Source organism: Amblyraja radiata, chromosome 39 (genome assembly GCF_010909765.2).
Source record: "Amblyraja radiata isolate CabotCenter1 chromosome 39, sAmbRad1.1.pri, whole genome shotgun sequence".
NCBI lineage: Eukaryota > Metazoa > Chordata > Chondrichthyes > Rajiformes > Rajidae > Amblyraja > Amblyraja radiata.
Window position 1 is genome coordinate 6630071 of NC_045994.1, and position 15470 is coordinate 6645540.

General features: G+C 46.2%; 1 protein-coding gene across 1 annotated transcript in view; it reads left to right on the forward strand.

Annotated features, from left to right (window-relative positions):
- Positions 1 to 15470, forward strand: part of LOC116967402 (indoleamine 2,3-dioxygenase 2-like) — a 31434-nt gene that overhangs the window by 14355 nt on the left and 1609 nt on the right. The window contains exons 5-9 of the mRNA XM_033013923.1: positions 38 to 52; positions 4180 to 4279; positions 8862 to 8979; positions 11371 to 11422; positions 13715 to 13863. Coding sequence (XP_032869814.1) covers positions 38 to 52; positions 4180 to 4279; positions 8862 to 8979; positions 11371 to 11422; positions 13715 to 13863 — 434 coding nt within the window. The remainder of the gene's footprint in view (positions 1 to 37; positions 53 to 4179; positions 4280 to 8861; positions 8980 to 11370; positions 11423 to 13714; positions 13864 to 15470) is intronic.

Sequence of the window (15470 nt, forward strand, 5' to 3'; positions counted from 1 at the left end):
AATTCCTTTTATATATCTCCTCGGTGAACCCTTCCAGTGCCATGGAGGTAGGGTGAGTATTGAGGCTCTTTGTTCTCTATTCTCTTGATGCATTTTGCACTGTAAGTTGTGAGGAAACATAGACAATAGGTGCAGGAGGAGGCCTTTCGGCCCATCGAGCCAGGAGAGTGTAGGAAGGAACTGCAAATGCTGATAGACACAAAATGCTGGAGTAACTCAGTGGGACAGGCAGCATCTCTGGAGAGAATGAATGGTGACGTTTCAGGTCGAGACTCTTCTCCTGACTGAGAGTCTGGGAGAGGGAGGGATATGGAAAGGTACAAAGAGAATGTAAGGTGTGAAAAGGACAGATCAAAGCAGACGATGTTCAAGGAAATGTACAATGGTTCATTGATGGCTGAGGGGAAGTTGACAACGAGGCAAACAAACAGTAAAATTACTCAGGAGGACACGGTAGTGCAGCGGTAGAACAACTGTCCGACAACGGCAGAGACCTGGGTTTGATGCTGACTATACAGTAGGCGCTGTCTGTATGAAGTTTGTATGTTCTCCCCGTGACCTGCGTGGGCTTTCTCCGAGATCTTCAGTTTCCTCCCACACTCCAACGACTTACAGTTTTGCAGGTTAATTGTCCCTGGTCTGTACGATAGTGTTAGGGTGCGGGGATCACTGGTCGGTGCAGACTCGATGGGCCGAAGGGCCTGTTTCCGCGCTGTATCTCTAAAACCAAAGTTATAACTAACGCTAAAAACAGGAAAGTGGTCAGTAAATGAATGCTTCTTTCCCTGCAGTAATGTGCAAATATCTCAAATACCTTTCAAGCAGTGCAAGAGAATTTGGGAGTGTGAAGTGCTAATACATCGTTTGTTCTTCTAATGACACAGAATAAGTCCATTTGGCCCACTGAGCACATGCTAGCTTTGATGCTATCTCCCCTCTTTATTTCTTTATTTCCCCAAATCCCTACAACGCTAGTCAGAAGGTGGTGAATCTGTAGAATTCTTTGCCACAGAAGGCTGTGGAGGCCAAGTCAATGGATATATTCAAGGCAGAGATAGATATATTCTTGATTAGTACGGGTGTCAGAGGTTATGGGGAGAGAGCAGAAGAATGGGGTTAGGAGGGAAAGATAGATCAGCCATGTTTGAATGGCAGAGTAGACGATGGGCCGAATGGCCTAATTGTACTCTTATCACATGATCTTATGACCTTATGACATATTCTCTATTATACACTTATGCCTATCAACTTTTGTTTCATTCTTTATAGCATTAAAGATGATAAGAGAGAAAAGATTTAAGGTCATATGTGATAGGATCAGAATTAGGCCATTCGGCCCATTGAGTACTCCACCATTCAATCATGGCTGATCTATCTCTTCCTCCTAATCTCATTCTCCTGCCTTCTCCCATTAACCCTAGACACTCGTCAAGAGAGATTAGCCATTAGAGACACGTTCTTGGTTCTTGGTTTCTTGGTCCTCCAAAATATTCCAAATGGAATTTAAACTGGAGGTGGTGAAGGGAGGGCTTAAGCCAGAAAGGGTTATTGGGAAGAAAGAGCTACTTTAAATTTAGTTGCATCTGGTTGGGTAACTATAGTTGGATGGAGATTATTCCATGCTTTAATTGTGCGGGGGAAGAACGAATTGCTGTATACATCTGTCTTTGTAGCTGGGATCACAAATTGGATTGAATGCCCTCATCTGCTCCTAATTGGTTTGGGTTTGGTGTAGGTCTTGTAGTCTATGTCGAGCTGACGTTAGAGGGATTATGGGCCAAAAGCAGGCTAATGGGACAAACTCAAATATGCAACTTGGTTAGCATGGACAAGTTGGACCGAAGGGCTGGTTTTCATACCACATAAGTCTATGACTGCATTAATGGTTATTAGAGTAGATAAGATTTTGATAGATGATAGTTGTAGTTTTGATCAGGGATTTGAGGGAAAGGAGGAAATGGCCCCATGACACCAATCATACCCTATTCTCCCACATTCCCATCAGGCCTTCCCAGTTTTTCCCATCTACCTGCATTAGGGGCAATCTTTAATAACCAATTAATCTTCAAACCCTGCTCAGGATATATGAGAATGGAAAATCTACTGGGTCACAGGGAAAACTCGCAAACTCCCTGCCACAGAGGGTAGTCGAGGCCAGTTCATTGGCTATATTTAAGAGGGAGTTAGATGTGGCCCTTGTGGCTAAGGGGATCAGAGGGTATGGAGAGAAGGCAGGTATGGGATACTGAGTTGGATGATCAGCCATGATCATATTGAATGGCGGTGCAGGCTCGAAGGGCCGAATGGCCTACTCCTGCACCTAATTTCTATGTTCTATGTTTTCTATGTCTGTGTCGAACCCGGGCCTCTGGTGCACTGAGTCAGCAGCTCTACCCGCTGCATTACTGCACAGAGTCCCTTGCCCAGAAGTGGTAGATGCACAGAGTCTCTTGCCCAGAGCAGGTGAATCGAGGACCAGGTGACACAGTTTTAAGGTGAAGAGGAAAAAGATTTAATGGGAATCTGAGGGGTAACTTTTTCACACAAAGGGTGGTGGGTGCATGGAAGGAACTGCCCAGAGTTGAGGCTGGGACTCCTCCAGCATTTAAGAAACAGACAGGTACATGGATAGGACGGGTTTGGTGGGATATGGACCAAACGCGGACAGGTGGGACTAGTATAGCTGGGAGATGTTGGCCGGTGTGGGCACAATTCAATGTGATCATGGCTGATCATAGACACTCAGTACCCCGTTCCAGCCTTTCGCCCATATCCCCTGACTCCGCTATCTTTAAGAGCTCTATCCAACTCTCTCTTGAAAGCATGCAGAAATTTGGCCTCCACAGATTCACAACCCTCTGTGTGAAAACGTTTTTCCTCATCTCCGTTGTAAATGGCTTACTCCTTATTTTTATGAGGTATTAAGATTGAGAGCTTTAGCCTCCTTAAGGACTCTTCCTTCACAGCACTGGAGGGAAAGGTAATTCAGGAGCCCCAGCGGGTTACTTGATGAATGTGGAGTAAGAAAACGAGAGCTGCCGGAAGAACTCAGCAGGTCAGGCAGCATGTGTGGAAAGCAATGAATGGATGATATTTTGATCTGGACTGACAGAGTAGAGGGGAGATAGCCTGTCTCTAAAGGTGGAGGTGGAGGTTGGGCAAGAGTTAGCAAGTGATAGGTGGAAACAGTTGAAGAGGAAGGTCATTAGCAGGTGAGAGTCTAATAAGATTGGGAGGGATGGGGATAGGAACGGAAGCCGTGAGGAGGTCAGTGGAGATAACAAAAACCTCCACTGTGTAAGTGTGAGGAGGGTTTCTGCCTTCATTGCTTCTACAGGGATATGGGCCAAACTCAGGTGAGAGTAATGTAGCTGGGACATGTTGGCTAGTGTGGCCAAGTTGGGCCGAGTGGCCTGTTTCCAAACTGTATCACTCTATGACTCTCTGACTCTACAGGTAACATGTTACAGGTCCTCACGAGACTCTTTCTGAATCATCTTTATGGGTTTGAAGAAGGGTCCCGACCCAAAACCTCCTTGTTCTCCATGGAAGCTGCCCCGATCACTGGGTTACTCCAGCATTCTTTCTCCAGCAGTTGGGCGGCAAGGTGGTGCAGCGGTAGAGTAGCTGCCTTACAGCGCCAAAGACCCGGGTTCGATTCTAACCGTGGGTACTGTCCGTATGGGGTTTACGCATTTGGCTAGTAAAGCACCACCAGGTAGATCAGACCATCAGCATTGCCCAAACCACACTCACTTACAATCCTGTAAGTGTGGGAAGTATGGAGTGCGGGAGGAAACCGGAGCACCCGGAGAAAACCCACTCGGTCACAGGGAGATCCTACAAACTCCTCACGGACAGCGCCCGGAGTGAGGATCGAGGACTCTGGCACCGTAAGGCAGTAACTCTCCAGCAGTGCCACCCCTTTTTAAAATGTTTTTTAAAAAACGACCCCACCGACTAACAACTTGGTCATCTTTGGAATGGGGAACAATTCATTTAATGTCACTATAATTCTGGCTGCTGGAAGATCGGTCTATCTCTTCACAAAAATTGGAGGTGTCAAACAGATTAAAACGGACCTGTTTTGACTATTAAAAAGCTTGTGATGCAAAATTGTCTTTCTATTCATGTGCTGGTATTTTGTATGACCACTAGATGGTAACAAATTTCTTCCAGGAACTTGGACACGATCTTTGCACTGCCTGGAGGGGAGAGCTTGAAGGGATTTTTTCTGGTAACGTTGGAGGTAGAACTGGCTGCTGTTCACGGCATCAAGGTACGGAGTCCTACCGCAAAGGTGTGAAGACTCACACCTCTGCAGGTGTAAAGGTGTACTGAATGATTGAGGCCATCACACAAACCAACCTCCCTTCCAATGACTCCATCTACACTTCACGCTGCCTCGGCTAGACCACTAGCATAACCAAGGACCAGTCTCACCCCGGCCACTCCCTTTTCTCCCCTCTCCCATCAGGCAAGAGGTGCAGAAGTGGGAAAACGCAAACCTCCAAATTCAGGGGCTGTTTCTTCCCAGATTTTATCAGGCAACTGAACCATCCTACCACCAACTAGAGAGCGGCCCAGATCTACCATCTACCTCATTGGAGACCCTCACATTTTCTTTAATTGGATTTGACTGGACTTTATCTTGCACTAAACAATATTCCTTTTATCCTGTATCTGTACACTGCGGATGGCTTGATTGTAAGATTGTAAGACTGCTTTATTGTCTGAAGAAGGGTCTCGACCCGAAACGTCGCCCATTCCTTCTCTCCAGAGATGCTGCCTGACCCGCTGAGTTACTACAGCATTTTGTGTCTACCTTCGATTTAAACCAGCATCTGTAGTTCTTTCCTACGCATAAAAAGATTTTTGCTGCAGACAATAGACAATAGACAATAGGTGCAGGAGTAGGCCATTCTGCCCTTCAAGCCAGCACCGCCATTCATTGTGATCATGGCTGATCATCCACAATCAGTATCCCATTCCTTCCCTCTCCCCATATCCCTTTATCTTTAAGAGCCCTGTCTAACTCTCTCTTGAAAGCATCCAGAGAATTGGTCTTCACTGCCTTCTGAGGCAGAGAATTCCACAGATTCACAACTCTCTGCGTGAAAAAGCGTTTCCTCGTCTCCGTTCTTAATGACCTACCCCTTATTCTGAAACTGTGGCCCCTGGTTCTGGACTCTTCCCAACATCGGGAACATGTTTCCTGCCTCTAGCGTGTCCAATCCCTTAATAATCTTATATGTTTCAATAAGATCCCCTCTCATTCTTCTAAATTCCAGTGTATACAAGCCCAGTCGCTCCATTCTATCAACATATGACAGTCCCGCCATCCTGGGAATTAACCTGGTGAACCTACGCTGCACTCCCTCAATGGCAAGAATGCCCTTCCTCAAATTTGTAGACCAAAACTGCACACAATACTCCAGGTGTTGTCTCACTAGGGTCTTGTACAACTGCAGCAGGACCTCTTTGCTCCTATACTCAACTCCTCTTGTTATGAAGGCCAACATGCCATTTACTTTCTTCACTGCCCGCTGTACCTGAATGCTTACTTTCAGTGACTGATGAACTAGGACACCCAGATCTCGTGATTTTAATGTGCCTTCGACGTGACAATAAACTAAACTGATTTAAACAAGGATCAGGGGACCGAGCTTCTCAGATGGACCGAGTCCATTCTCAACTACATTGGCAATAAGATATATCGGTGAAGAAACTACAAGGGTTAATTGCAATTTGAGCAAATGCAGGTGTTTTATTTATGACCCTGGATGATATCATTGTTCTATCAGGAAATGTTTGCAATTCCAGCCATACTTGCTGCATCATTATGTTGCACCTGACTAATCTGAGCATTGTCTTAATTCCAACAACAGTCTCACTCCGATGTTCAGGCCAAGTTCAAGATCATAATTTAGCGTGACTGTTGCTTAGCAGTCATTGTTAAATCATTAGAACCATCATGTCGATTACAGCTGCCACCGCTCCATGTTGGGGCAGAACAATGGGTTGTTTTGAAGGAATGTGTTCCATTCTGAACTAAAATTTTGCTAACACAGATAATCTTCTGGCAGAGTGCACTTCAAACATTGAAATGACATCAGGAATAAGGCACATAGACAATAGACAATAGGTGCAGGAGTAGGCCATTCGGCCCTTCAGTCATTCGGCCCTTCCAGCCAGCACTGCCATTCAATATGATCATGGCAGATCATCTAAAATCAGTACCCCGTTCCTGCTTTTCCCCCATATCCCTGGATTCCTTTGGACCTAAGAGCTAAATCTAACTCTCTCTTGAAAACATCCAGTGAATTGACCTCCACTGCCCTCTGTGGCAGAGAATTCCACAGATTCACAACTCTCTGGGTGAAGACGTTTTTCATCATCTCGGTCCTAAATGGCCTACCCCTTATTCTTAAACTGTGGCGACTGGTTCTGGACCCCTCTCAATATCGGGAACATTTTTCCTGCATCTAGCCTGTCTAGTCCTTTAACATAGAAACATATAAAATAGGTGCAGGAGTAGGCCATTCGGCCCTTCGAGCCTGCACCGCCATTCAATATGATCATGGCTGATCATCCAACTCAGTATCCTGTACCTGCCTTCTCTCCATACCCCCTGATCCCTTTAGCCACAAGGGCCACATCTAACTCCCTCTTAAATATAGCCAATGAACTGGCCTCAACTACCTTCTGCGGCAGAGAATTCCAGAGATTCACCACTCTCTGTGTGAAAAAGGTTTTCCTCATCTCGGTCCTAAAAGATTTCCATTAAAATTAAAACATTAAAATCATTTTCCTATAAGCATGGCAAACTGCCCCTGATAACATTAATATCATCAATTTTCACCTCGTTGCGCACGTTCTCTACAAAGACGTGCAGTACAAATTTGTAGGTTCACTGGCTTGGCATAAGTGTGAATTGTCCCTAGTGTGTGTAGGATAATGCCAGTGTGCAGGGATCGTTGGTTGGTGCGGACTCGGTGGGCCGAAGGGCCTGTGTCTGCACTGTATCTCCAAACTAAACTAAGCTAAACGTCAGAGGTTGATGGGCGACTTGAGAGAAGTATACAAATCTATGAGAGACATAGATACGGTAGACAGTCAGAACATGTCACCCAGGCTGGAAATGTTGACACGGATGTGATGGGCCGAAGGGTCTGTTTCTGTGTAGGAAGGAACTGCAGATGCTGGTTTATACCGAAGAGAGACACAAAATGCTGGACTACCTCACCGGGTCGGGCAGCATCTCTGGAGAACATGGATGGGTGGGGTTTCAGAATGGGACCCTTCTTCAGATTGATTGTAGAGAGGAAGAGGAGGGGGGTGGGGGGTGGGGGCTGGGTAGTGGTGAGATTGCTGGGTGAGAGGAGAGGCATGACAAAGCAGCACATGATACAGTTAATCCCAACCCGAATCGTCACCTATCCATGTTCTCCAGAGATGCTGCCTGACCTGCTGAGTTACTCCAGCACTCTGTGTTATTTTTGTCTACACTTGTTTCTACAATTTAGTTACATCCCACCTGTGTCTTCTCTGTTGCAAAGAAGCCTGCCTGTGTCTAGAAATGGAATCTCTCCATATCTGTAAAGGGCCTGTCCCACTTGGTGATATTTTCGGCGACTGCCGGCATCATTGACTGACGTATCGGGTCACCGAGAAATACGCGGCGTGATGATGCGTGATGCGCGGTGTTTTATCAAAATGTTCAAAATCTTTTGGCGACACTGCTATGACGTCAGCAGTCACCGAAAATATCGCCATGTGGGACAGGCCCTTAAAACTCTCCAACCCTATAAGCCCGCCCTGCGACTTCTCCACTGATGTCACCGCACCTACCGCTGTGCCGGTCATTATGCTGCAGCTTCGTCTGAAGAAGGGTCCCGACACGAAACGTCACTTGTCCATTTTCTACAGAGATGCTGCCTGCCCGGCTGAGTTACTCCAGCACTTTGTGTCCTTGTATCTTCGGTATAAACCAGCATCCTCAGTTCCTATTTAACTGCGTTAGTTTCATTGTAGGGTGTAAACTTGGCCAGCAGGACATGGGACGAGCTGTCGGGAATAGAGAGAGAAGGTGAGAGAGGCAAAGTTTAAAGGAGATGTTCAGAGGCTGGTGACTGAAAGAGGCAGATACGATAATGACATTCAAGAGACTTTTGGACGGGCCTGTGGATATGCAAGGATTCGAGGGATATGGATTATGTGCGGGTAGATAAGAGTCGGTCTAGGCATCATGTTGGCACGAGCATTGTGGGCCGAAGGGCCTGTTCTTAGGCTGTGCTGTTCTATGTTCTGTGTAGAACAGGTTAGACAGAACAGGCCTGAAGAAGGGTCTCAACCCGAAACGTCACCAGAGATGCTGCCTGTCCAGCAGTTTGTGTCTACCTTCGATTTAAACCAGCATCTGCAGTTCTTTCCTACCCAGGTTAGAGAGAACTAAGTGAGTAATGACTAAGACTGGGCATGGCCTCTTACTGCATAAGGAAATATGAAGAATATAAACATAGGTTTAAGATTAATTTTAGAGATCCAGTGTGGAAACAGGCCCTTCAGCCCACTGAGTCCACGCTGACCAACGATCACCAGTATACTAGTTCTGTCCTGGACACTGGGGACAATTAACAGAAGCCAATTAACCTACAAACCTTGGAATGTGGGAGGGAACCAGAGCACCCGGAGAAAACCCACGCGGTCACAGGTAGAACGTGCAAACTCCGTAGAAACCGCACCCATAGTCAGGATGGAACCCGGGTCTCTGGCGCTGTGCCACTGTGCTGCAGTAAGGGAACTCCATGATAGTTTATTTTGCTTTTCTAATAGCGGTATCACTCTGTCTCTTTGAACAGGCTATTGCTGCTGCAACCGAAGCGATCTGGAGGAACGAAGATGATTTAATGAAGACTGCTTTGCTAGAGATGGCTGAATCAATCAGAAAGATGAACAAGGCGTTCAGGAAGATGGACGGTGAGTTTTGGCCGGCTGTTGTTGACAGTGCTTGATTGTTTGAGCACCCAAAATAATGGTGACTGATGAACCTTCCAGTGTGTAGGAAGGAAGTGCAGATGCTGGTTTACACCGAAGGTGGATACTAAGTGCTGGAGTAACTCAGCGGGACAGGCAGCAGTCGAGACCCTTCTTCAGACTTTAGACTCTCCAGACTGCGAAGAAGGGTCTCGACCCAAAACATTACCCATTGCTTCTCTCTCTCTCTCTCTCTCTCTCTCTCTCTCTCTCTCTCTGCCTGTCCAGCTGAGTTACACCAGCATTTTGTGTCTATCTTAAGAACAATTCATGGATAGGCGTTGCTGTCTTCCCTCCAGTGCAGATAACCCCAGGAAATGTACAATTGCAATTAAATTGTATGAGTTTAGTTGAGTTTAGTTTATTGTCTCGTGCACCAAGGTTCAGTGAAAAGCTTTTGTTGCGTGCTATCCAGGCAGATTACAATCGAGCCGTCCACACTGTGCACATACATGATCAAGGGAATAATATGAATAACATTTAGTGCAAGGTAAAGCCAGTTCGATCAAAGATAGTCCGAGGGTCTCTAGTTGTTGGTAGGATGGTTCAGTGGCCTGATAACAGCAGGGAAGAAACTGTGCCTGAATCTGGAGGTGTGCATTTTCATACTTTTATACCTTTTGCCTGATGGGAGGGGGGTGTAGCTGGGATGTGACTCGTCCTTGATTATGCTGCTGGCCATGTCGAGGCAGCATGAGGTGCAAATGGAGTCAATGGAAAGGAGGCTGGTTTGTGTGATGGTCTGGGCTGCGTCCACAAATCTCCTTGCGATTTCCCGCGGTCTTGGATGGAGCTGTTCCCAAACCGTACAGTGATGCACCCTAATAAAATGCTTTCTACGGCGCATCTGTAGAAGTTGGTGAGAGTTGTAGGGGATAGGTCGAACTTCCTGAGACTTCTACTGAAGTAGAGGCGTTGGTGTGCTTTCTTGGTTATTGCCTCAATATGGGTGGTCCAGGAGAACCTGATGATGATATTGACTCCCAGGACTCTGAAGGCTTCAGCTCCTAACAGCATTGATATATAGAGGGGGGTGGGAGATTGCAACCTTCACGTGGTCCTCCCTGTTTCGACGAATGCAATCAACCTGGCGTGCACAATCAAATAAGATCAAATAGAACAATTGTCCTACAACTTTAGGCTGTGCACACCATAGGCAAGAAGAAGGAGATATACAGCTGGATCTTGGGGTCCAAGTTGACAACTCCCTGAAAGTGGCCACACAAGTAGACTGAGCGCTAAAGCAGGCATATGATATGCTTGCTTTCACTTGTCAGGGCATTGACGATAAGATAGACACAAAATGCTGGAGTAACTCAGCGTGACAGGCAGCATCTCTGGAGAGAAGTAATGGGTGACGTTTCGGGTCGTTTCTCCCTGTTTCTCTTCTTTCTCCCTGAGTCACTATATTAGACGTCCTTTTGAAAAGTTCTTCAGCTACTCAGCTGATCTTGTTCTGAAGGTCTGAAGAAGGGTCTCGACCCGAAGCGCCCCGCATTACTTCTCTCCAGAGATGCTGCCTGTCCCGCTGAGTTACTCCAGCATTTTGTGTCTATCTTTGGTTTAAACCAGCATCTGCAGTCCCTTCCGACACATATGGATCATGGGCAGCCGGGTAAGACAAGGTTATGGACTGATGAGCCTGAAATAAGATCTCAACCTGAAACGTCACCTATTCCTTCTCTCCAGAGATGTTGTCTGACCCGCTGAGTTACTCCATCATTTTGTGTCCATCTTTAGTTTTGGCATTATGCTTGCCATAGACATAGCGAGCAAAAGGACCTGTTCCTCTGATCGACTGTTCTAAGCTCTATGATACTGAGGCCCCCTGGAGGATGCTTGGAGCTGAGGTAGTCAGTTGTCCATGGCCCCACATCCGATGAAGAGGACTGCACCCACCACAATGGGATAGGGACAGTCTGCACCAGTCTCCGTTACTGCCCAACGTTCATGATAGTTTCAGCGATGAGATATAACCAGAAAATGGTTTAAACACTTGACCTGAAACATTGACTCTGCAAGAAAAGATAGTGTAGTTGGGACATGTTGGCCGGTGTGGGCAAGTTGGGCTGAAGGGCCTGTTTCCACACTGTATATCACTCTATGACTCTAACCTCTCCCTATAGCTCAGGCCCTCGAGTCCTGGCAACATCTTTATATAATCTTCTCTGCACCCCTTCCAGCTTAACAAATTCTGCTTCAGTAGATTTAGATCATTCTAGCGTCAACCCTTGTCCAAATCTCACTCCGTAATCTACCTCCACGGACTGGCCTATTTCATTCCCCTGAATGAAATTTCCTTTTAATGACGAAGAACGTGTTTTTTCTCCCCAGAGTATGTCGACCCTGCTGTATTTTATGGAATAATTCGACTCTTTCTGTCTGGGTATGTATATAATATTAAAATTCAATTAGCATTTCAATGAATCAGCAGTCCGTTCAATCAATGGATTATGTTAATTTTATCCCCTAAATTCTTAATCCAATTTGGCCCAAATTTTTTATAATGTACCATCAACAATCTGGACTAGTCTCACCCCAGTCACTCCCTCTTCTCCCCTCTCCTATCAGGCAAGACGTGCAGAAGCGTGAAAACGCACACCTCCAGGTTCAGGGACAGTTTCTTCTCAGCTGTCATACATCAATTGAACCATCCTATCACCAACTAGATAGAGCGTGGTCCTGAGCTACTATCTACCTCATTGGAGACCCTTGGACTATCGTTAATTTCACTTTTCTCGACTTTATCTTGCACTACATGTTATTCCCTTTATCCTGTATCCTAACAATGTGGATGGCATGATTATAATCAGGTATAGTCTTTCGGCTGACTGGATAGCACGCAACAAAAAAGCTTTCAGAGTCTTAGAGTCATAGAGTGATAGAGCCCAACTTGCCCACTCCGGCAAACATGTCCCAGCTACACTAGTCCCACCTGCCTGCGTTTGGCCCATATCCCTCCAAACCAGTCCTATCCATGAACCTGTCTAATTGTTTCTTAAACTTTGGGGTAGACCCTGCCTCAATTATCCCCTCCGGCAGCCTGTTCCATACACCCACCACCCTTTGTGTGAAAAGGTTAGCCCTCAGATTCCTATTAAATCTTTTCCCCTTCACCTTAAACCTATGTCCTCTGGTCCTCGAATCACCTACTCTGGTCAAGAGACTCTGCGCATCTACCCGATCTATTCCTCTCATGATTTTATACACCTCTATAAGATCACCCCTCATCCTCCTGCGTTCATCGGAATACAGTCCCAGTCGACTCAACCTCTCCCTGTAGCTCAGACCCTCTTGTCTTGGCAATGTCCTTGTAAATATTCTCTGTATCCGTTCCAGCTTGACTGTATCCTTTCATTATACTGAGCAATATACACAGGACAATAAACTAAACTGTTCTTAAAGACTATCATGGTCTTCAATGTACTTTTAATGCAACCTTTAATGCACGTTATGAGATCAGAGCACTCTATATGAATAGACGTGCTCTGCGCTGGTCAGAATTATTGGGCATTGTTCTGGTCGCCCTAGAATGGAGACACGGAAACACTTTTTCTCACAGAGAGTTGTGAGTCTGTGGAATTCTCCACCTCAGAGGGCGGTGGAGGCCGGTTCTCTGGATACTTTCAAGAGAGAGCTAGATAGGGCTCGTAAAGATAGCGGAGTCAGGGGATATGGGGAGAAGGCAGGAACGGGGTACTGATTGGGGATGATCAGCCATGATCACATTGAATGGCGGTGCTGGCTCGAAGGGCTGAATGGCCTACTCCTGCACCTGTTGTCTATTGTCTATTGTCTAATGCCCTATTGTGGGAAGGATTTGATTGTGTTGGAGAGAGTGCAGAGGAGATTCACCAGGGAGCTGCCTAGATCGGAGAGCTTCAGTTATGGGGGAAGATTGGATAGGCTGGCTTTGGCTTACCTGGAGTGAAGGAGGGGACTGTTTGCACCAAACTGGACTTCCCTCTTAAAATCTTAACCCTTTCATGGAAAGGAGTTACAATCAAATAATTGATTCTACTGAGTAGTGATCTGATGGATGTATGTAAGATTATCAGAGGCCCAGATAGAGTAGATAGTCATAATCCTCGATGGAGGTTGCAAACAAGAGGACGATGTTTAAGATAAGGTTACAAGTTCATAAGTGATAGGAGAAGAATTAGGCCATTCGGCCCATCTACTCTACCATTGCATCATGGCTGATCTATCTCTCCCTCCTAACCTCATTCTCCCATAACTCCTGACAACTGTGACAATATGAGAGGAAGGCGTTTCAAAGTAGATCAAAAGGGAAGTCTTTCTTTTAACAGAAAGTGGTCGATATCTGGAACGGGCTATAAGAGGAGGTGGTGGAATCAGAAACATCCACAATATTAAACATTGTGGCACAGTGGTAGAGTTGATGCCAGATACCTGAGTTCGATCCTGACTATGGATGCTGTCTGTACAGAGTTTGTATGCACTCCCTTTATTGACGTGGGTTTCTTGCCTCCCAAATTCCAAAGACGCACAGGTTTGTAAGTTAATTGGCCTCTGCAAATTGTGTAGCATAGAGCTAGTGTGAATGGGTGAGTGTAGGTCGCTGTGGACCTGGTGGGCTGAGGGGCCCGTTTCGACGCAGACAGTTTGCTGGCGTCTTCCTTCAACAGGACCTCACGTGGGGCTCATCTTCCTGCAGGTGGAAGGACAACCCAGCCTTTCCAGAGGGGCTTGTGTACGATGGAGTGTGGAAAGAACCAAGGCAGTTTTCGGGCGGAAGTGCGGCACAGAGCTCCACGCTGCAGTCCTTCGATGAGTTTTTGGGAATACGTCACAGCGAGGAAAGTGGTAAGCACAGTCTCTGCCATGCTATCCCAGTCTGGAAAACACTGTACAGATACAGAATAAGGGGAATGATGTTTGGTGCAAGCTGAAGCCCAGTAAAGTCCCATTAGAAACATAGGTAGAAAATTGGTGCAGGAGGGGGCCATTCAGCCCTTCAAGCCAGCACCGCCATTCATTGTGATCATGGCTGATCGTCCCCAATCAATAACCCACGCCTGCCTTCGAGCCAGCACCGCCATTCATTGTGATCATGGCTGCTTGTCCCCAATCAATAACCCGTGCCTGCCTTCGAGCCAGCACCGCCATTCCACTAGCCCCTAGAGCTCTATCTAACCCTCTCTTAAATCCATCCAGAGATTTGCCCTCCACTGCCCTCTGTGGCAGGGAATTCCACAAAATCACAACCCTCTGGGTGAAAAGTTTTTTTCTCACCTCAGTCTTAAATGGCCTCCCCTTTATTCTAAGACTGCGGCCCCTGGTTCTGTACTCGCCCAACATTGGGGACATTTTTCCTGCATCTAGCTTGTCCAGTCCTTTTATGATAATTACTCCTGATAATTACTAGGCCTCTGCTTTCTGTTTCGAGATAGAGCGTGGAAAAAGTGATATGTTAGATTGCACACAAAGGGGTCATTTTGGATTGAAATCCATAGCTGTCGTGACAACAGTAAAATTCAATGGGAAAAAAAGCTAACTGGAGAAATAATCAACAAAATTAATAAACTGAACAGACTACTCAACAAATAAAATTTAGGATTATTGGAAAAAATACTAAGGGAGTGCTGCCAAAATTGACAAATACCAGCAAGCCTCCTTTCTGATACTGTCGCTATGAAATATAATGACTCATATCTCCGTATTTGTTGCTTGGTTACTATCAACAGGGAACCTAGTATTAAGTTTAATTGGAATATTACCTAGGTTAATTGATACAAATGCATTATCGAAATTCAGACTCTAAGTCGCACACTTTGAGGAGCAGTCCTGACCTACCATCTATCTCATTGGAGACATTCAGACTATCTTTTATCGGACTTTACTGGGCGATAGATTGCATCAAACATTATTCCCATTATTCTGTATCTGTAAACTGTAGACGGCTTGATTGTTGCCATGTATAGTTTAGTTTAGTTTAGAGATACAGCGTGGAAACAGGCTATTCGGCCCATCGAGTCCGCGCTGACCAGCGATCTCCGCACACTAACACTATCCTACACACACTAGGGACAATTTACAATTTTACCAAAGGCAATTAACCTACAAACCTGCACGTCTTTGTAGTGTGGGAGGAAACCAGAGCACCTGGAGAAAACCCATGCAGGTCACGGGGAGAACAGACAGCACCCGTGGTCAGGATTGAACCCGGGTCTCTTGCGCTGTAAGGCTGCAACTCGACCGCTGGGCCACCGTGCTGCCCCAAGTCTTTCTGCTGGCTGGATAGCACGCGACAAAAAAGCTTTTCTTAATCTTGGCCCAGGACAGCGTCAATGTGCGGGGTCTCTGTGGGCCGAAGGGCCTGTTTCCGCGCTGTATCTCTAAGCTAAACTAAATACATGCCAAGACAATAAGGTGTGCTAGCCTTCACTATCATTATCATTATCATCCTTTTA